The sequence below is a fragment of the Eumetopias jubatus genome, unplaced genomic scaffold, assembly GCF_037043125.1.
Source record: "Eumetopias jubatus isolate StellerSeaLion01/CBP00866 unplaced genomic scaffold, mEumJub1_p1.0 scaffold_2, whole genome shotgun sequence".
Lineage (NCBI taxonomy): Eukaryota > Metazoa > Chordata > Mammalia > Carnivora > Otariidae > Eumetopias > Eumetopias jubatus.
The window spans coordinates 8,280,001-8,303,185 of NW_028274808.1; the positions used below are offsets into that span (position 1 = coordinate 8,280,001).

General features: G+C 41.3%; 1 protein-coding gene across 2 annotated transcripts in view; it reads right to left on the reverse strand.

Annotated features, from left to right (window-relative positions):
• Positions 1 to 7,038: 7,038 nt before the first annotated feature.
• Positions 7,039 to 23,185, reverse strand: part of ASB5 (ankyrin repeat and SOCS box containing 5) — a 45,309-nt gene continuing 29,162 nt past the window's right edge. Inside the window, exons 1-7 of one of the 2 annotated variants that reach the window (XM_088021365.1) lie at positions 19,021 to 19,081; positions 14,450 to 14,529; positions 12,018 to 12,125; positions 11,152 to 11,302; positions 10,850 to 10,984; positions 8,356 to 8,547; positions 7,039 to 7,166 (exon numbers count right to left, since the gene is read on the reverse strand). In XM_088021365.1, the coding sequence (XP_087877491.1) occupies positions 7,039 to 7,166; positions 8,356 to 8,547; positions 10,850 to 10,984; positions 11,152 to 11,302; positions 12,018 to 12,125; positions 14,450 to 14,529; positions 19,021 to 19,081 (855 nt within the window). Of the gene's footprint in view, positions 7,167 to 8,355; positions 8,548 to 10,849; positions 10,985 to 11,151; positions 11,303 to 12,017; positions 12,126 to 14,449; positions 14,530 to 19,020; positions 19,082 to 23,185 lie in introns of those variants that run through there. The other variant, XM_028099854.2, reaches the window with a different exon arrangement.

Genomic DNA, 23,185 nt, shown 5'->3' on the forward strand with positions numbered 1-23,185 from the left:
TTTTTTGAGGAACGGTTCTGTGCTATGTTATGCACTGGATCCTCGCTGCAGCCACTAGCCACCCGTGGCTATTTAGATAAAAATTTAAATAAAATAAAATGAGTAACACTGGCTACACTTCAACGGTTTAATAGCTACGTGTGGCTAGTGGCTACTAAAGCACAGACAGAACCCTGTCATTGCAGGAGGTTCTATTAGACAGCTGTGGACTAGATTATTTATAGAAGGTACAGAGATATAAATATCAGTAAAAAGATCATGTACACTGAAAAGCTCTGCCATGGTAAAAATATATTAGTATCAAGGAGGAAGCAAATAATTTGGCCTGAGGGACTCTAGGAGTCAGTCCGTTCAGAGGAGGTGACCTTTGATTTGGATCTTATAAGGCAGTATTTTAAATTGCTTATGACAGAGTTTTGGAGGACCGGGTCTACTTTTTTATTAGTTACATGACTTTGGGCAAGTTATATAGCTATTTTTATTTGCAAAAGGAGGAAATAAATAATGTATACCTCAGAGGGTTGTGTTAAGGATTAAATAAGTTAAATATGCAAAGAGTCTAGAATAATGTGCAGCAATAGTAAGTGCTGAGTAAGTGTAAATTATTGTTTCTAAGACAGTCGGGAAATCTGTGGGATGAGGGGGATGGGAACAGTTCCACACAGAATGACTACTCTGAGCAAAAGCACAGAGGATATAATCTGTGATTTGAGAGTTTTTTTTTTTAACGAGTTTGGGGAAATACCAAATCCTTAGGGTTAGAGAAAGTATTTAGGCTTCAGCATGAGTTCTAACCCAAGATTTAGGTAGTAACAGCCAAGGAGGTAGATTAGGGCTCAACTGAGCACAGTCTTGCTAAGAGTCAGAACTTTCCTGTAATAAATGTGCCAGCGGTTAAGCAGCTAACAGCTCTCTTTCAAACACACCCTTCTTTATTTAGCTTGTTGGAACGCTACAGTGTGGTTTCTCCTTCGCTAAAAGCTTTATTAAAAATTGTGACAATAGGGGGAGCTAGAGAGAGGCCGGGAGGGGAAGGGAAGAGGGATTTGCTGTTTCCCCTTCTGCTTGCATTTCACAGGAGTGTCACCACAGCAACAAAAGTTAACCTGGCAGTGACAGCTGGTTCCAGTCTCCAACTTTGTTTTTTTTTTTAGCTCTCCTGGAGCAGATTTCATCATACTCCCTCAGATGTTTAGCAAGCACTGAGAAGTGACCCTCCTTAAAGAGTCTGGGATTTTACTCTGGGACCACCCTTCTGAGCTCCGGAGAGTTGGCAGTAGCCCTGTAATTACTGTTCCCCTTCAAGAGTCATTCTGTAGGGGCGCCTGGGTGGCTCAGTCGTTAAGCGTCTGCCTTTGGCTCAGGTCGTGATCCCAGGGTCCTGGGATCGAGCCCCGCAGCGAGCCCCGCAGCGAGCCCCGCATCGGGCTCCCCGCTCCGCGGGAAGCCTGCTTCTCCCTCTCCCACTCCCCCTGCTTGTGTTCCCTCTCTCGCTGTGTCTCTCTCTCTGTCAAATAAATAGGTAAAATCTTTAAAAAAGAAAAGAGTCATTCTATAGCACTTTCCCTCCAAGTTCTGGCTCTTATAACCCTAACTTCTCAAATCTGTTCTAGCAGTGACAATTACTTCCTGAATCATCTATTCCTGTTGATTTGATTGATGTAGGAAAGACATTAGGGTTCGAAGCCGACAGCCAAAGTCTTTGGTGCAAAAAGGTGGTTTTATTAAAGCCCGGGACAGGACCCGTGGGCAGAAAGAGCGGCACTGGGGTCATGAGCAGTGGCCCATTATGTACTTTCAAGATGGGAGGGGGTTAGGGAGAGTGTAAGTCTCTAAGGAATTTTGGAAGCAAGCTTTCCAGGACCTCCAGGGGGCTAGCTATTGTTGGGGAAAGGTCATTTATTACCGTCTCATAAAACCTGAGTCATGAGATCCTTCAGATGTCTATCGGTGGGCCATATGCTTGGGGGATGACTGCCAACATGCATCGTGGGGGCTTTAGAGACGAAAGAAATTTCCAAAGGAATTTTTATAGGTTAAAGTAGACTTACAGGATCCTGGAGTGGCGAGATCAGACTAGGATTGCCTTTTGCCTTAGCAAAGTGTCAACACTGAGGCAGCTGAGTACCTAGAAGAAGGTCACTCTGCCTGTTTCAAGGACTCTAGGTAGGAAGGAACTTTAATAATTTTTCTTCTGCCTTTGCTTCCCACATCATGATGGCCCCATTTTAGTTTTTCAGTTCGTCAGCATGTTTAACCCTTTCCTTATATTAAATTCTTGTTGTTTAATTTGTGTAGTTCCTTCTGTCTTCCTGACCGGTTGCTGAATGATATCCTGCTTCATAGGTGGAGGGATGTTTCCCTCTACCACTAGCTGACCTGCATCTGACTGAGGCATCGAAGGAACTTGCTATTTCCTGTTCATCGGATCCAGTTAGCAAGATATCATCAACAGAGCCGACCAGTGTGATGTTCTGTGGGGTGTTAAGACACCCAAAAACCTCTGCTGATCTTGTGGGAGAGAGCAAGAGAAGTGCTTTGACCTAAGGCAAGATCATGAATGTGCACCATTGGTCCCGCTAAATTAAAGCAAACTACTCTCGGTGGTTCTCATAGATTATTATAGAGGAGAGAAGTACTTTCAGATCAGTAACAGCATACCAGTTGCTAGGGACTGGGGTGATTTATGCCAGGAAAGATACTTCAAATGGAAAAGTAGCTATAATTGGAGTTACTGCCTGATGAAGTTTACAGTATTCCGTAGTCACCCTGTAAAATCCACCCAACTTCCGCACAAGCCAAATAGCCATCAAAGTCAGGAGTTGTTTTTGACTTATCACCTGTCAGGAGAAACTTCAGAGAGCTTGCTTTGATATAAATGTTTTGTTGAACGAGAAACACACCGTCCTCAGACAGGGAAACCTGCAGCTGAACGTGAAGAGTCAATTTTTAGCTAATGGATGGCGGGAATAGGGCAATACAAGGTAGCAGAACGGAGTAGGGAGTGTTCCAGGCAGAGGGAACAACATTTGCAAAGGCAAGGAGACAAGACGAGCTCGAGGAGAGTCAAGTCCATTTTTTGACTTTGCTATTGTGAGCCTCCTTATGAAGGCCTTTTGTGATCTGTCCCCTGATCACTGTCTGCCACTCCCTCTCTTGATGCACATGAGTCTTCCAGAGGACAGACAGTGGCCAATGCACACTCCCACCGAATAGCGGATTTCACCGAATCTTTGGGAAGTCAGATGCCACCCCAGAAAGAAATGGAGTGGGAAGAAAGAGGCTTGCATTTACTGAATTCATCTGAAAAATGCATCTAAGAGACTGAGAAATCATTGAATTGAATGAACCAATCTAAAGTGGCCATATTTCGCTGGGTGAAAGGGAAGCTTGAGATAAAAATGAAGTTCTACTAGGACAATAAAGTTGGCTTTTATCCACTTGAATATGTGGCTTATAAAATCTGTACCTACAACATAAGCCTCTTATACACCAAACACGTTTTGAAAAATGCATTTGAATTTCAAAAGTTACTTATTAAAAGACTCTTGAGGGTGCCTGGGTGGCTCAGATGGTTAAGCGTCTGCCTTCGGCTCAGGTCATGATCCCGGGGTCCTGGGATCGAGTCCCGCATCGGGCTCCCTGCTCCTTGGGAGCCTGCTTCTCCCTCTGCTTCTCTCTCTCTCTCTCTATCCCTCTGTCTCTCATGAATGAATAAATAAAATCTTTAAAAAAAAGAAAGTTGGTGTTCTTCTCCATCCTGTTTTCTTAAAAAAAAAAAAAAAAAGACTCCTTGAATTTGAACACACTATTCAAAATGGGAAGAAACCCATCATTTAAAAAGTGAGAAAACTGAGACCTCCAGAGCTAAAGTGATGTGTTGAAGGTCCTACAGCAGTTGGTGGGGTAAAAACTAACCTGAAGTTTCTGAATGAATTTCCTGCCATCAATGCTGAAAAAGTCTGAGGATGGTCATTTAGGTTTCTAAGAGAGAGAGGGCAGGCCTTAAAATAAGCTGATTGTAAATGATAATAAGAATAAAAAAGTAGAGAGCGCCTTGGGTGGCTCAGTCGGGGAAGCATCTGACTCTTGATTTCGGCTCAGGTCATGATCTCAGGGTCCTGGGATCGAGCCCCACGTGCTCAGCAGGGAGGCTGCTTCTCCCTCTCCCCCTGCTGTGCTCTCTCTCTGTCTGACAAGTAAATAAATAAAATCTTTAAAAAAAAAGAATAAGAGAGTAGAAAAATTAGAGTAAAAAAGTGAGAATAATCCAAAGAAAAGAGAATTTGTAAAGTCAGATAGATAGATAACCACAGTCATTTGGGTTCTGGGCCATCACAGAGCGAGGAACACAATGAGTACCTGTGGACCTTCTATTCCCAAGGGGCTATACATTCACACTGTGTTTCTATTTACTTCTTCGGAAACATCAAATATACTCTGTGGTTAAAACAATAATTGAAATGAAATACTTTCTCCTACAAAATAGTAATGCCTTGCTACAATGATTATTTCACTGCATTTCTTTAATCTCAAGTCAAATAGTTTGGTTTGGCTTGGTCTTTCCCTTTGTGGAATTTTGTCCTTGGATCTTTGTGTGTCTGTATGTGTATACGTGTGTGTATATATGTGTGTGTATGTGTGTGTATGTGTGTATATGTGTGTGTGTATATACGTGTTTGTGTATATGTGTTTGTGTATACATGTGTGTGTATGTGTGTGTATATGTGTGTGTGTGTATGTACACACACACATATAATAAGATCTGGATTAGGAGAACTTCAAGGCATCTATTTCAATGTGCACAACTCTACATTATAGAGTTTCATTATACTCTATATTTCAAATCATTATACAATGATTTGAAAACTGGAGGGAGGTCACCTGGGTGGCTCAGTCGTTAAGCGTCTGCCTTCGGCTCAGGTCATGATCCCAGGGTCCTGGGATCGAGCCCCACATCGGGCTCCCTGCTCGGTGGGAAGCCTGCTTCTCCCTCTCCCACTCTCTCGCACATATACATACACACACACCCTCGCTGTGTCTCTGTGTCAAATAAATATATAAATCTTGAAAACTGGAGGAGAAAAAATTAGAGCAATTGAAGCTTATTTTCCATTACCTTCAATTAGAAAATCAAATACTAATTAGGAGAGAAAAAAGAAAAGGTGTTTTATTCCAGGGAAAATAGTCACACTTTAATATATTAACAAACAGATGATATATTTAAATTAGAACACTTCTTTGATAAGACAATCATACTCAAGCAAAGATACAAGATACCAGCATACTAAAATTTTAAGGTGTCCATTTTAATTTTAATATTTGGTATTTACTTCTCTTATTGGTACCTTACACTCTAAGGGATGAATTATATTTCCTTACACTCTAAGAACTACCTCTAGCTCAGGGAAAATACTAGTAGAAACCTGTTTTACTAGAAAAACAGTTTGACACCTAGTTATATGTAATGAGTTTACTCTATAATAAAGAAATGCACATTATACATGAGGACATTTCAAATTTGTTAGGCTGGGATATTCAGTAAAACAGACTCATAAAACTCACTAGCCACATAGAAGACATTTTTTTAACAAACATGCTAGAGCCTAACTTCTATTTTTGAAAATCTAAACATGGTTTTTAAAAAAGGTAATCTTAGTGACTTTGGGGTTACATTCAAGAATAGTTTTATTTCCCATGGATCTCCAAAAGTCAGCCAAGAACTAAGGAGAAAGGAAAATAGGCCCCTGGGTTATTAAGATCGTGGTCAAAATATTTTATCAACATTTGATAAATTTATAAAGCTCATCAAAATATTTTCTACTTCACACAGTTGTGAGTATCTGGATTATCTCATTTCTTAGTCCACAGCAGACTCAAATCTTGTCTAAATTACAAAGGAGGCACAAAATTTGTTTCATTATGGTTTCTACTGCATTGAAGTACAGTTAAAGCAGAGGACACTGAACACAGTCTGAACCCTTGCAGAGGACACTACTTTGTACCCCGACACTCCCTTCCTAATAGTCTACACCGAACCCTTGCTTTGTGTAAGAGGGACCGGAAACAGCACTAGTAAGGTCTATGTATGGGGCTAATTTTATAAGGTCTCTAAGTTTGCTAAGTGGCACCCCCTCTTTCTTTTCTTTGAAACCCCCACAATTTAAGGAGATTTTCATCTTCTGTTTTCCACAACCTTGGACTGCCCTGATCCTGGAGCGTGACCCGGAGGCCTTTTTATCAATTGGGTATGAAGTTCAATTTCTTCGGTCCAGGCCCCACCAGCTAGCGACAGTTTCTGAGGCGGAAGAAGGCTGGAGTCTATGTACACAAGCACTGAAGAGAGACTCTCAGAGGCCACCCTGGAGAAGGAGGAGGTCTTAAAAAACCTTAGCAGGGGTGTAATGTTCCAACCATCTCAGGATGAGACAGAAGGAGCCATAACCAGAGTCCCACCACTTTCTGGAATGGGGACATTGAAGGTGGTGAAGTGACTAGTGAGATCTTTGCAGGGAAGGGGCAAGTTATCTTTGCTTCATGAATTGATCATTATAACTACAGGGGCACATTCAATATAGTGGGTTTCCTGAATGACAGCCATCTTTATTTCAAAAAGGATATTAGTTGTTATTTTCTAAACCATACGCATATTTTGCATTAATATGAAAAATACAGAGAGATAATCAATTACAGTGGCTAACACTTAAAAGTTAATGCATTATTTGAAGAAAGGAGTTCGTATTTTTCTTTTTCACTTTAAAAAGACATGAAATGGAGATTTCCCTTTTTTTCCCCCCTAAATCCAAAAGGGTACATGGGAATGACTAATAACATATAGGGATGTTAAATATGCTATAGTCCAAAAAACAGTAAAAATGCATAAAACAGTAGTACTCACTAGTACTCACTTATAATTTAAATTCACCTCTTCACTGGGGCCCCCTATTCACTTACACTCTAGCGTAATTTAATATAAAATATGCACTATGCGGATGAAATAGAAATGAGTTTGAAAGAATTCAGAATTATTTTACTGCATTATCGATACTGTAAGAAGTTCTGCAATAATGTCGGCAGCTGGAGCTGTGGGATAAGGTGCAATCTTGGTCTTCCTATGTAGTTTCGGATACAGAGTCGGCAAAGTTGGCAAAGAGTGCTTGGAGTCGCTACAAAAGACAAGAAAGTATTTGTTAATTAAAATCGAAATGGGTTTTTATATGCTAAAAGATGCATGAAATAAACCATAAATAAGTTACAGTGCTTTCAAGCAAACTAGGGCAGTATGACCACTATACCAGGAGCATTTGCAAAAGCATTTATATTGCTGTTATTTATAAGCTTTTATTATAATTGTGGTATATTCCATATGGGTTCTTTAAAAAAAAGATTTATTTATTTATTAGAAAGAGAGAGCATGCCCAGGAGAGAAGGGCTGAGGGAGAAGGGGAGAGAGAGAATCTCAAGCCGACTCTCCACTGAGTGTGGAGCCTGATGAGGGGCTGGATCTCATGACTCTGATATCACAACCCTGAGATCTTGACCTGAGCCGAGACCAAAAGTCAGACGCTTAACCAGCTGAGCCACCCAGGGGCCCCTCTACATGGGTTCTTTAAAACATTAACATCTTCAGGCTTATGATACTGTTGTTGCATTTAAAACCTCAGAAATAAATTCTGCTTTTCAAGGAAGATAGAACTCAAAAGCCTCAGTAAGTGTTAGGCACTAACAGGGGAAATTTTAAGTTATATTTTTTCTCAAATTACGTTTACTAGTTAAGCCAAAATGAATTTTATTATAGTGTCTGAACCAGGCTTAAGAAAGTCTGCTTTGGTGGTGTCTGGCTGGCTCTGTTGGAAGAGCATGCAACCCTCGATCTTGGGATTGTGAGTTCGAGATCCACATTGGATGTAGAGATTACTTAAATAAATAAAACTTAAAAAAAAAGGGGAGAGAGATTCTGTTTTAGAATAGCAAAAGTCTTAGGTGTGAAAATATTTCCTGATTCCGTTTCTACAACATGCCATAGAAGCTGTATGCCCTTAGGAAATGGGGCATGTTTCCAAATCTTTATAAGCAGACCTTAAACAGAATTACATATTATGTATTGTCAAAACAAACCAACCTATTTAGGTTAACCAAATGAACATGAAGTTTAGGTAAGGTGAAAAAAAGAAAATTAAGATCAGGGTGGTATCTTCTTTATGGATAGAACCTAAGTTAAAAAATTGTCTGCTTTCACACAAAGTATTTTAAATGTTACGCCATTATCAGTTTATATGCCAACAAAAAGATTTTCAGTTTTGTCTATTTCAAGCAAATGTATTTTTGTGTTTTTAAATGCGCACGTATTCTTACCTTCATGTTGAAGCAATAGCCTTTCCACCAAACTGCTAGAAGTAGCTACATCTACAGGTCGCAGAAGCTCTGTGTTTTTGGCATTGATATCTGCTCCAAATTCTAGCAGTAAGTTTACAATTTCCGTGCTGGACTGCTGGGCAGCAGCATGTAATGGAGTGTCCCAGTATTTGCCTTTTTGTACATCAGCACCTGCATGTAAACAGGGAATGATGAGAAATGCAAACAGAAACTGTTAGACCAGTCAGTTACCTCAGCGCAGGTGGAAAGGTGTAACACCAAGAGGGCCTCACTCCTGTCTGTAATGGGTTATTTCTCTTTATATATATATATTTATATATATATATACACACACACATATATATACACACACACAGATATTAAATCTTAAAACTTGGTACACCTGGGTAGAGAGTACACATGCTTATGTTCTCTGATATTTTTTTCTCTATGCTTGAAAGATCCCATAATATACAATATTTTTACACTTTTAAGTCCCCAAAGTAATCCTATTAACTAGTATTATAAACAGAGTATTATAAATAATTAGGTTCATTCATATCTGTTTTCATCATAATTAATATTTCCTAGGATTGTTATTAATGCTCTTCTTCTTTTCATTTATTTTGAGGCAATAGAGCTCTTTTTGTTTCCTGGATAATTCATGAATCTAGATGTGTGAGCTATTTAGGTAAAATGAATATAGATTTTCCTGTCACTTCTCACTCATATAGTGTAAGTCAATAAATATATAAAGGCATTGAGTCTCTTTAAGTAGAAAGGCACACTGTATTTCTACATGCAAAGTAAATTTTTAAAAAATCTTACATGAAAAAAAACCCTTATCTGTTAAATTATTTATTATTGCATAGTTATTTTTTCTTAGTGTGAGCCCTGGCATGTGGTGATCATTCAATGCATGTGGGACAAATAAATACCGTGTAATACTGGAAAGAATAATAACCTCATTTTCCAGTATATAAGTGGTCAGGACACCGAGAAATATCTATCGGTAAAAATGCATAAAGTCCTTTCAACTCTGTTTTCTGATACTATCAGTAAAACTAATGATGTTTACAAGAAGCAGTACATTTTAAGAGTCCCTTTAGGCCTTCCTGCTACTTTCAAATCTCAATAAATGTAATTGTTTTCATATTTTTAAACAAATATAAAATGTTCAGTGAAAGAATAATAGTCCATAACAAAATCTCCGTAGAGAAAGCATAAACTCTGTTGGTTATGTCAATTTTATGGGAGAACAGAGGCTGATAATAACAATCAGTCCACAATTACTAACAGCACTTTCTCAGTATCTTTTTTACCCAATGTAAAATATTTGGTGGAAAGAATAACATTCACAGCAAAGTAAAAAAAAAAAAAAAAAAAAAGAAAAAAAAAGGGCAATAAAGAATAAACTCTTCTGGTTATACAAATTCATGGGAGATCACAGCCAGAAAATAACACTGGGTCAATGATGAGTAGCAGAGGTCACGTTTAAGACCTTTACTAGATGTTATAGGAGTGAACTAGCAGAGCGGAAACTGCCTACAAGAAGCTTATAATTTAGCTAAGATAATGTGAGTAACATAGGAAGAGGTTACTAAAGCTGTCCGTGTATATCAGAGGCCAAATGATTCCACGAACGGTAAAGGGCCTAGAAATCCATTTACTCATTTTACACATATTTTAGGTCCCTACCACGTGAGAGGCACTGTGGTAGGGAAAGGAGATGATGCGGGAAAGCACTTAATCCACGAGATGATGCGGGAAAGCACTTAATCCACGAGATGATGCGGGAAAGCACTTAATCCACATCCTTAGAGGAGTTCCCATTCCCATAGCCGGAGAGGCCACTATGGTCTCAAAAGATTAGGACAAGTTTCTCAGGAGGCTAAAGCTGAACCTTGAGGGACTGGTTTGTTTCAAGTAAGAGGAAAAGACCACGCAGTCCATTTCGGTAGATGGGACAGGACAAAGTCTGGGAAAGCCCATGAGTTCTTATGACTGGTAGAAGATAAGGTAGAGAGGCAGTTACTATCCCTCAAATTTCTTTCGATGGATTTATTCATGGATAGATATCTATTTGGCGACATTATATTCAACATTGTGGTTTTAAATTTTATGACCTTTGTAAGTAGGGCTTTTGGACTTGTGGGGTGAAGTAGAGTTATCAAGAACGCAGTTCTTTTATTATTGGTTATATACTTACATGGGACAATGCTTAGAATAAGAACATTTTTTTTTTTTTCAGTAACCTCCACACCCAGCGTGGAGCCCAATGCAGGGCTTGAACTCTAGACCCTGAGATCAAAACCTGAGCTGAGATCAAGAGATCGAGAGACAGCTGCTTAACTGACTGAGCCACGCAGGTGCCCCAAGAACACTTTTAGCAATGAGATATCTTTATACAGATTATTTAGAGAAATAAATACGGACCTGAATCATTGCTTGTGTGTATGGTGGGCAGAATGGGAGATGATTTAAGGAAAATTACCCGCATAAAGAAGCTTCCGGATACAGTGGAACTGCTGTGACATACAAGCCACATAAAGAGGAGTTCCCAAATGAGGAATGTCTTGGTCAACGTCTATGCCCCAGGATATCAGTATTTCTAGGCATTCATGATGACCTGCCAACACAAGGTGGAAATGAGTTTACTTTTCTTCAGTGCCCGCCCATCCCCTTGCACCTCACGTCGTGCTGTTCCCGGCAGTGACTCATTGGAAGAAAAATGGAGCACTGCGTGTTGCTAAAGGAACTTCCTCTCCTTGTCACTGACTCTGATAACTACGTTACCTTTACTGGCGGCCTCGTGGGTGGGAGAAGGAAGACACGACTCCAGCTGGGGCTTGGCACCATATTCCAAAAGAAGTCCCGTACAGCTAGTACTGCCTTGTGAGCATGCATTGAATAACGGAGTCACTCCATCTACCGTGAGTGCGTTTACCTAAACCAACGCAAAGTTTGAGACTGAGATTCACAGCCCCACGTGATTAAATGCGAGGCGTTTAGAACAGTTATACGATCCAACAGAAATCATTGGGAAAATGTATGCAGTAAATATGACCAAGTATATTTAGCTCCTACACATCAATAAGCAAAGCTTTTAAAAGCCAAGAGAGAAACAGAAATATGATGTGGTAGGTGATTTGCAAGAGTGGGCATGCAGCTAGTAAATGTCATGAAAATAAATATATAGTCCAGAATCAAATACACAAAAACTAATTCAGTGGTTAGGTGCCTTTCACTTAGCAAAACAAGTCCACAGATGCAATGTTGACAAAGGTTGTGATCAGGTAGGTCATCTGACTGGTGGCAATGTGAATTAGTGAACTTGGAAATTCTCTTTCTGAGAATTCATCTAAAGAAAATCATCCAAAAGACGGGCAAACATTATAGGCATAAAGAGGTCCACCTATTGCTGTTTAGAATCATGAAAGCAGGAAATAACTTAGAGAATGTTCTATATTATTATGCAGCATGCTAGCCATTTTTGCAATGATTGGAAATCCTTCTTAGAGTGCACTGAGAGGACTGAAGCAATGTGACTTTTATTCTGCTATTTTTGAAAACTACTAAGAAGGAAAGAAAAGCAAAATGAGAACTTTGTTCCATTCTCTTAGACAGTAGGTGTGAAATTATTGATTTTCATGGGTACCTACATTAGCTCCAGCTTCCAGTAGAGTTCTGGCGCACGCCACATGGTCTCCGAGGCAGGCTTCGTGCAAGGGGGTGACATGGTCTATAGTTACTGCATTTACATTATAACCCTAAAAATGACATGAGTCATTTTGAAAGGTGAGCAGAGAGTTATATGAAATCATCTTTACAAATGTGATATACAAGTGATATACAAGATCAAAGACTCTCAGGAAATCAGGTTTAAGTTCAGCACGGAGAGGCCAATTCCGATGCCATAGAGTCAATCAGTTGTCAAAACTCCTCATTATTGTAACGTCACCATTTCTAAACCCCAGAGTGCCTTAAGTATTTTGTTGAGACTGTGAATGTTTTCTTTAAATTCTGCTTAACTTTCTTTGGTCTTTATGGATTGTTTGATTGTTATTGTTGTTTTGTTTTGTAGAACTAAAGACTATTTATAGGCTGGATCACTTGTTTTGGAAACTTTTTTTTTTAATTTTTATTTATTTACTCACGAGAGACAAAGAGAGAGAGAGGCAGAGGGAGAAGCAGGCTCCCAAGGAGCAGGGAGCCCGATGCGGGACTCAATCCCAGAACCCCGGGATCATGACCTGAGCAGAAGGCAGACGCCGAACCATCTGAGCCACCCAGGCACCCATGGATCACTTGTTTTGATTGGGGCTGTAACATTACAGGTCAGTCCAGACCAGGGGGAAAAAGACTCTAAATTGTAGTAAGCTGCTTTGTGAATTTTTGTCACTAGATAGGAGTGACAAAGGTCTATACTAGGTTGAGAGCTCTGATTATGAAGTCATTTACACTTGGGTTTGAAGCCCTGTTCCATAATGCAGTAATTATTTTAATTTGGATGAGTACATTAACCTTTAAATGTTAGGGTCATCATGGGGATTAAATGACATGACGCATGTATAGCAATTATTGTTACAGTGTCGAGCATATGGAGAGCATCCCACTTTATTTTATTATCCAAGCAAAACCAAGTAAACACTTTAAACATCCTTATTTCAGTTAAACTAATGATATCAGACTAAAATAATGAAATCTCATTAGGACATGAGACTCTTTGCTTTCTTGCTATTTTTGGCAACTCACCACTTATTGACAATCATAGTAAGCACTATAATAGGAAGATTTTTGTGGCTGAATCCCCGTAACATATTAAGGATTACTGTGGTTTGTAATACCTGGATGGATAGGAGGAATCTTAAAACGAAGGCAAGAAAACAGCCACGCCAAATCTTGGTCACTAACGAGTGGCAACTTTTTGGATCTCTTCAGTTATCCTTTCAAAGATTTCGAATTGTCTAGCCAGCAGTCAGACTCGGGGAGCTAATTCCTAACTGCCACACCCTCGGGTGACCCGGTGGCATAACATCTGCGAAGGTCCAGATTCCCTTTCACTTTGGGCTTTGGGGGCAGCCTCAGACTCTTCCTGTCTGGTGTGTCCATGGATATGAGATGTATGTGGAAAAATATCCTAAGACTGCTCTCCTCTCAAAGAACTGCATGACTCTTTCAGTAGGGGGTGGGGAGCGAGGGGTTACCTTTAGAAATTACTGACTTTTTGCTGGTGTTTTTTTTCTTTTCCCCATCAAGTGGTGAGCAAACAAAATGGCCGCATGGTTGTCATGGAACTGGAGAGCCCTAAAGGAGCATCTGGTCCTACGTGCTCCCTTTCTAGATAAGAAAATGAAGGTCAGCTATGTTGTGATTCGCTCGAAGTACCAGCCTGGAGTCCAGGTGCCTTGAGTCCCAGGGCAGCACCACCTCTCCTTCCCTGTCAGCCATCTGAGAACACCCCTTTCTCCCTGATCCTGGGAAGGACTGGGACAATGACTTCCAGATCTGGGTGTAGATTTGAACCACACTGGACATTTAAAAAAATGCACAGGCCAGGCCAGAGTCCTTTCCATTCGGGTAAGGCATCTCTGCTTTTCTCTGATGAGTCGAGGGACAGGCGGGTGGAGAAATGATGGTTCTGTCCCGTCCGTGGGCAACTCCCCACCACATATTACTGATTAATGTAACAAAGATTGCTCAAGCAGCTGCTCTGATGATCCCCTTTTGGCTATTTTATGACTAAAACTTCCTTTGCAATTAGCTGCCCACATTGTATAGAGTTAAGCAGTTCGAAGCGCTTAATGAATAATATGTACGTCCAATTAACTTCTTGCTGAACTAGGTCTATCAGGGAACAAGTACACTGTATGAGAAGCTTGAACTATTGAGACAAAAGATTATACCAAAATATTTATAAAGACATTTCAAAGATAAATGGGAACTAGGGACCTGACTGATAGAGGGGTTAAAACAAAAAAGACTGGTGACATTTACTAGGCAGCTTTCTTATTTTTGAGTTGATTACTTTTGAAAATTAATGTGCTACGCTCACAGGAAAGGGGCATATTTCAAGCCATAAGTAATATTTTACCTGTGATAACAATGTTCGCAGAGCGAGAAGACGACCTTGACTTGCTGCTTCGTGCAGTGGTGACCGATCTGCCCAGGAACCTGGTGGAAAAGAAAGAAAACAAGATCTGTGAGTCATCTGTTTTAGCCCTAACAGATACAATCAGTTCCTGTGAAATAGACACTCTTCAGAGTCCGTGTTCAACAAGGTGATCAAAATACCTGTACCACATTACCAGGACATCTGATTCTTGTCTAAAGGATCCAGACTGGCAGTTTCCAAACACAGAGGGTTATAACGCATGTTCTGGAAGTGACCTATCCCAGAACTCCTGGACCTTTTGAACTACCCTCCAAAGAAGGGAAGGATTAAAGTCGCTTGATATGCCACAAAAATATGTGTTTCATTTTTTCAGGGCACTTTCAGCAGGGCTAGCAGCTGGAACACCCACTCTCTACATTCCATGCCCGCCCTGCTTGTCTCCTCCTCTCTCTGCACCCCCAGACTGCCCTGCCCTTACAGTTTGCCCTAGGGTATAAAGGGGCTGCAGCAGGTTGCCAAGGAGACCGAGTAGCTATTGCCTAAGTCCTGAACTTCGGAACAAGCTGGGCGGGCCCTAAAAAGGGGTGTCACAGGTTGGGAGGAGCCGACTGTCGTCGGCATTGGAAGCAGTCTTGAAAAGTGCTAAGGGCTCACTCAGGGCTCACTGACTCTCCATGTACCAGTGGCCAGTGGATGACAGGTACTGTCCCCTCAACCCCATGCCCTGACGAAAAAGGCACTGACCTGCCATGTCCCCCCCACGTTCCCCCTCCTTACATGCCTTTTGCACCCCTCCCATTTGAAAAATCAGTGCCCTCCCCCGAGGAAACCCCCCTTTCCTTCTCTCCCCCAGTGCCTCTTGGCACCTAACCACCCCCATCTCTCCCCACTGTGGTCTGCCCTGGAGGTTTTATATGATACTGGCTGGGTGCACAGTGATTTCTTGTAATTCAAACAGGATCAGCACAGTTGATTCTATATAACGGACATGAGAGATCATGTTGGAGGTTTTTAATGTGATTAAACAGGCAAATTATGCAAATCAGAAAAACATGACTTTAAAGGCTATCAATGGCTGATACACTGAAGTGAGGCTGACTAGGGAGAAAAATCTTCCCGATGCAATGGGATTATGTTTGCTAATACCTGTCTTCTTATCTACTGCCTCTTCCTCCTGTTTGGGATCCCCGAGACGCAATAAATACAGATAATTTTTAAAAACCCTGCTAATCAGTCCGAGCGCAATTTCAATAAAGTCCCTTAGCTGTGAGAAACATATATTTTATGAAAAGCATGTCTAAAGCTTCTTAAATCAGGAAAATTAGTGGAAACATGGTAAGGAGTCATACTTTAGAAACCACTTCATTGCTCCTGTGTTTTCATACCTTTGAAAAAGCCTACTACACATAGACCGAGGCTTCTACACTGTGGTCTTACAGGAGAACTTTGCCAAAACACCTTAAGGGAGATCCAAGCGATTTCACTGAATAAAATGTGGGTCACACACGTATCACAGGATTAATGAAACGCCCAGTGAACCTGGTAGAGAGGGAAGAAGTCAACTGCCAATCAGCCATGTATTTTTTTAATATCCAGTGCTATTATGGGCTGTTATGGAAGCTACAAATCCCAAGGGCAGAGGCCAGACCTTCTCTTCTCCTTCCTGTACCAGTAGCAGGGGCCAAAGAGCGAGGGCCACGTGCACGACGGCCGCGCAAGCGCGCTGAGCATTCTCTCATTTCCTTCTCACCTACGCTCAAGTATACAGTTATCGGTTGTATTCTAAAGCTGAGGAAGGAGAGCCAAAAGGAGCGAAATCATTTAAGGAGAGTCACATAATCTAACTAGAGTTGGTCCTCCTCGTTATGACACTGCAGTTTTCCTTTCCATCCACCATGATTTCTTGCCTCTTCGAAAGGAGTAGCAAGCCAGACGTCCAATTCTTTGAGCTCTCGACTGAAAGAAGAGCTACTGTCACTAGCTCTGGGGTATTCTTTCTTTCCAATATGTGACACTCCTGTTATATCGTAAAACGAGAATTGAAATAATGCACACCAGTAAACATTTGTTGATGAGTTCGAACTTGGCGACAGAGCAATAATTCTTAAGAAAGTGGAACATGATTTCTTACTAAAGAAAGTGCAAAACATCCTAAGTAATGTTATTTGGGGGAACAACCATGTTTCAATTTCAGCTTCTAAGATGAAATTTGATGCTTTAAAAATCATACACATCTCTTTTATCATTAAACAACTTCACTGCAAAGTGAAACTCTGGAGGACTTCGAATATAGTATCGATTTTATTGTTAATACTTAAATAAGAAAATTATAATATTAACTTTCTAGAGAGAGCACATAAGTTCATCTTACTCAGCAGAGCAGTAGTAAATTAATAAAGTTAAACTAACCAATGCTTAAATATATGAATTTAAATAATCATTTGTAGTATTTATAATGATCATGTTTTCCCTCCTGTATAACGACTTGACACATTTCATTCCTTCATTTCTCTCTAAAAGAGAGATGTTGGAATTACATGATGCCAAATCATGATTGCTGCCTGTTCTTTCATTGCCACTAGCTAAAGGGCAATTGACCAGATGTTGGGATTGGGAAAAGCTTAGAGAAAGGGTCTTTTGGATCCATTTTGGGCTTATTTCTATCTGGTATATTTATGAAGACCTTTAAGGGACAGCAAAGCTAACAGTATTTGCAGCCAATAGGAACTCTTCTGCATACGAATGTGTTTGCCCATCAAAAATATTAAATTAGACTTCTGAACAATTTCAGCGTGTTTTGCTTCACAAAGAAAGGAAAAAAAGAAAAGGAAAAGGGTCATTTAGAGAACAGGCCACAGAGGGAGCAAAATAAGGAAACGTGAGTATTTCGATGTCGTGTCCCATACCCCAACCGCCACGTTTCCCCTCAGACTGTCCTGCAGCTTCCTGTCCCACTGGCATTTTCTTCATCACCAAGCCTTAGGCCTATGACGATGGGAAGAAAAAAGGCTGAAGCCTATGTGTATTTGCTGTTATTTCTATTAACATGACCTCCAATGGCAAGACAGACGCTTAAGGACTGAGCCACCCAGGCGCCCCCCTCCAATGGCAAGACAGAGGGGTTAAATGTCACAGTAATCTGCAGGAAACCCCGGTGTCGGGGTGTCAGTGACGAAACCACTGGAAATCGGCATTGTTGGATGAGGAATCCCTTGGCGCATCAGGCAGGGACAAAGCGTATGAGAGTGCACTGCCCTGTTGTTTCCTGGGATGAACTCGGCACACCACGTGCATGGGACCCCTGCTGTCTGTCATTATTCCTTTAAGAACAGGGGTGGGGTGGGGGAGGGGCAGGAGACTGAAGGGAGGAGTTTATGGGGCTGGAGCCCAGCAGCTTAGGAGGGGAAACACTGAGGAGCCAGGCAGGCCAGGATCTATCTGCACCCCAGTTTAGGACAGTGGCTTCCATGAAGTCACCTAACTTTTCCCCGAAAAATGGGACAAGCACCAACAACAATTAGACAGGATTGAAGCAGGGACTGGAAATAAGCTGGTGAAGTGCCTGCTCTATAAATGCACAATAGATAATAACCTAGTATCTTTGCTAAGCAAACTGGTAAATATGAATCTTATGGAACCATCATTTTTCTCCAAAACCAGAGAAACTCAAGCCATAAAGAGCAGCAGCTATTGACTAAAATAATTTTCACTGCTATCAGTTTAATTAAACTAAATAAAGCAGCTGAGTGACTTATAAATGCATTTAAGCCAACAATCAACATCTGCTGCTACGTTTTTCTTTCCAAAGTAAGCTACAGGAAATAAAGATCTGTCCATCTGTTGAAGGAGTGACCAATCGTACATGCCTGGACTCAAGGCAAAAGGCTTTTTGTTTGTTTGAACTCTGCTTACTTAACTCCCAAGCAACCCCACCTCCCTGGCTTCCTTGTAAGGCCGTAGAAGAGTCTCTGAAATTAATCCAGTAACAGGTGAGAATCAAAGGATACTAGATCAAATTCTAGCTCCTGTTTTGAACTAAGTCTTCACCCCGCCCTATTCCTTCCCTTCAAAATCTGAAGTTCGGCAACTGCAAATTTCTGTTCAAATGTGTTCAATATAAAATCTCTTACCTTTCAATATGGATATGTTTTATATTAGAAAGATTTGTAAGCTTTCTCAAAACCAGGCAAAATTATACATATCTTCATAGATAGCAGTTCAGTAAATTTACAATCTTGTCAAACTTTACCGGGGTAGCTCAGATTTTTTATATGTCCAGTTTAACTCTTGAGGATAAGCTATTCACTGTGGCAACTGTTTTGCACAACACCTGTGACTTGCCCCATGCTAATCAAATGCCTACTGTGAAGATCTCGCTGTGGCTACACAAGAGCTGACTTGACTATATTTAGAAACAACACCAGTCCCCAGACATCTGGTATATAATTTACAGGGAACGCGCCTGTCCCGTTCTGTAAACAACACATTGTTAGAGTAAAAACAGTCACTTTCTTAGATAATACGCAGTTTGGTAAGCGTCTATACCATACCTAAATCACCATCTCCCCATGGCACTTCAAGCCAGCCACTGTTGAGGTAAATCCGACTCATATCTTTTTGTTTTATCAGCCTTAAAAAAAAAAAGTCGCTTGTCATTTGCTAGTTCCATTCGGCCATCTTAAGGAGCTTTAAGCTCCTTGTAACATGACCTTTCACCCCCAAAAACAAATACAGCTTGTGAAAATCTGATTGGTTTTCAAAATGGCCTTTCCTTATTGATTGTTCCTCTTTGACAAATTGCTTATCCTAACATAGTTTTCTTTACACTATGTGCCTTGCAATAAAATCAGAGTATTACAATTACAGTTCTGTGCAGAGCTATCATGAAACCAATTTATTTTTTAGAAAGTCTTTTCCTGGCTCTCCTTCTTAGTCCCAAGCACAGAAGTAGGCAGTAGACTCCCTCCAGAGCTAACCTCGAAGTGGTGCAGAGGGTTGAGTTTGGGGTCACAGCAACTTTCCTCAGTTGGTCCCGAAAGAGGAAAGTCAGGACACTTATCTCAGACAGGAAATTATAAAGAGAGGTGGGAAGCAATGGAATCTTCATATAGGAATCAGTACCAAATGTTAATGCATTTTATAGCTCCCTTTGCTATAAAGCATTAAACCAACAATCTTCTTCCTAATGGCGATGGATTTACCATGAAGCCAATGAAACTCAAGATCAGGACCCCTCCATTGCACAGACACTTTCTAAGACTCTGTAATTTCATGTTATTTTGCTTAAAGAGGATCCCAAAATGCAGATAAGCTTCAGGCTCAACATCTGGCCCATCCCTATGCACAGGTGTGCAAAATAATTAAAAATCACCAGGCATTTCCTGACCTTGACTGTGTATTTTTCTGTTTAACCACATTAATGGAGCCACACAGACCCATGAGGGCATGCTTGACAAAGAGGGAAGTAACATGCTGTTAAAACCAGTCCCTTCCAAGCCTGAGACTGTCCTTTCTTTCCATTCCTGTTGCCTTTCTGGAAGTTTCCTTACAAAAATCTAGTCCAGATTTGAAACCACCAGCTGTGCCTAGGGAACTTCAGGTATAAATGGCGAGTTGCGTGGATATGTGACTTACTGTAATTGATCTCTTGTTCACGGTCTAGGATCCCTCCATTATCTCCTAAGAAGATGGTGTCTGGCCCCCAACAGAAAAAAACAACAGGTAAGTGAAAAAAGTGCTAGGGTTGATCTAAAAAAAAAAAAGGCAAAATTTCCAACAAAGTGAAGACAATGGACTCCCCTATGATATCCACGAATATCCAAAATCAAGAGAGAAAGAGATTTTAAGACCCTCTTCAGGGAACAGTGCTGCTCTTGGAAGAGACTACTCAGTCATCCCAATTAACTGTCACTGGTCCCTGGGACTGTGGACAGAGCACGCTGGGAGTCTTCAGATGGATCTGAGTTCAAATTCCAGCACAGATACTAGTTGTGTGAACTTGGTAGTGATTTAACCTCTTGAACATCAGTTTTCTCAGCCATGAAGGGAAGGATAAGACTATGTACATCACAGGGTTGTAGTGAACGTGAAGTACTTAGCATAGCACCAAACACATCGGAGAAACATGACAACACGATCGAAATTCCTTAGACAATTATTTCCATGTACCTGCCCCATGAGCTTTTGATTACCTCGTCCAAACAGGAGGTAGAACTTAATTATTTGAGATTATGAGGTTTTAGCACATTGCCTCCCTCTTGTCTCTATCTCTGTAGGAGATATAAGTAGATAGGGAATGGTCAAAATTTAGGGACAGTGATCTCATCCATAGGGATAACCCTCCAGTCTATAGCTCTTCCCTGGCCTCTCCCACAAAGTTTACTGCCAACTTTAAAATTTACACCCAGATATTTTGCTGGCCTCTCGATGCATTTCTAAAACCAAACACATCATCTTTCTCTCAAAACCAGTTATTTCTTTTTGCTTCTCTTTTGCTTTAAACAATACCATTCCCTCTGTCACCTGGCACTAATAGTATGGTCTTAAATTTAAGCACAATAATTTTCCAGGAAACTTCCTATGCGTTGACTGTTTCATGTGCTTCTTTGCGAGGTCATAGTTACTGCCTGGGTACTTCTCGTTCAATGGATCTCCATCATCCCAAGCGGAGTCCTAGCATCTACCTGCACTCACTCTTAGGGGGATCGCTTCTAGTCCCATTGATAGAAATATTACCCACATGTTGATTAGCCCAACTTTATATCTCCAGACCAGCTCTCGCCTCTAAGTTTCAGACTTGAATTTCCAGCTGGCCCTTCAGTTTCTCCACTTGGGTATTTAAACAGGCAATTCAAGCTCACATGGAAAAACAGAACGCATGCTGTGCTCCTCTTAGATCTGCTCCCTATACGCACCTGGCACCTCCACCCATCCAGGGCTCCATGTGATCCTCCATTTCCATCTCTCACACCCCACAGGCAGACTTCAGTGGGTCTCCTGCCTCTATCGCTCAAATGCAATCCAGCCTTTGACTGCCGTCTCCCTAACCTCCACTGCCGCTACCCTAGCGCAGGCCACCCGTTACCCTCACCTGACTTGTTGCAAAAGTCCGCTGACTGGTCTATGTGTTTCCACTTGAGCCCTTCCAACAGTCCGTCTAACCACAGGCGCCAAAATGATCCTTTTTAGCTCAGAAAGAATCCAATGGCTTCCTCTCTTGCCCAGAGGAAAATTCAAAGTCCTTGTCACGACCTCCAAGGTCTCCAGGCTCCTCTCTGATCTCAGGTTCTACCTCGGACCCCTTCCATCAGCCACAGTGGCCTCCTTGCTTCTCCTCAAACACACTAGATGTACTTCCGTTCACTCGGCCCGCACTGCCTCTTTCTGAGAGAGGCACGTGGCTTTCTCTCTGTCTTCTGTTCTTCCCTGGCATGTCACTTTATCGGACATGCCCTTCCTTGACCACCTTATAGGAAAGAGTCCTTCTAGTCTTGTTCTTTGTTCTCTTTACTCTCCCTTTTTTTTTTTTTTTTTTTTTTTGCTCTGAGCACTGATTGCTGCCAGAATGTAAGATCTTGGAGAATAGGACTTGGTATATTTTGTCCATTACTGTGTCCCCAAGACCTAGCACATGAATAATGTTCATTGTCTGATGAATCAATGTTCAAAATCTCATGAGCTGTAGAGATGCTCTACAGCTCTTGGGTGCTCTACTCCTAAATTCATGGGTTCTCACATTGTGCCAAGCCTCTGGCCTTCCCCATCAGTGAGTCCTAAGAGTATTTCCTTAAAGCGGTAATCTTGGCCCTCACCGTCATCCACTATTCATTTATTAAACACTTATGGTGATCTACGAAGGCAATTTTCACCCTTCTAGATGCCAGAGATACACAAAGATGAATGAAGTATGGTTTGCTTCCCTTTGAATTCAGTTTGGACTATACCCTCCCTGAACGGTCTTCCTGACTCCCATCTTTATCCCACCATTCGGAATATTGCCACTGAACCGAACTTCCAAAAGCATCTAGAGTTCCAGCCAGCCCATACAGGGCCTTTAGGAAAATGGGAAAAGGCACCCGTTTCCATAGCAGCCAAAGCCCATGCTGGGTGCACGTGCTCAGCTTGCACAACTGAACACAGCTGCCCCCAAAACACCTCTGGAATCGTGTTGCTCTCCCGCCCAAAAACTTTAATGGCTCGCCACGGAGTATAGTCTAATGTGTGCATCTGAGAATAAAAGATTATCTACAATGTGGATTAGACCTTCCATTTTTATGTTCCATCACTTGCCTTCACACACTTGTTTCAATTAAACTGGACTGTTGTATATGTTTCCTCAACTTTTTCTTTTTTCCATATCATCTTCCCCCTACTCAATTCTCTTCTTTTTTTTTTTTTGAAGATTTTATTTATTTATTTATTTATTTATTTATTTATTTATTTATTTGAGAGAGAGTGCATGAGGGCGAGTGCAGGGGGGCGGGGCAGAGGGACAGAGAAGCAGACTCCCTGCTGAGCATGAGCCCCACGCAGGGCTCGATCTCAGGACCCTGAGATCATGACCTGAGCAGAAACCAAGCGTCCCTCCCTCAACCGACTGCATCACCCGGGAGCCCCACAATTCTCCTTCTTTTGTTGCACAGTCATCTATTGGGTGGATCTGCTTGGCTGGTTTACCTGCTCTGCTCACAGGGGCTTAGGAGGTCCAGACAGCAG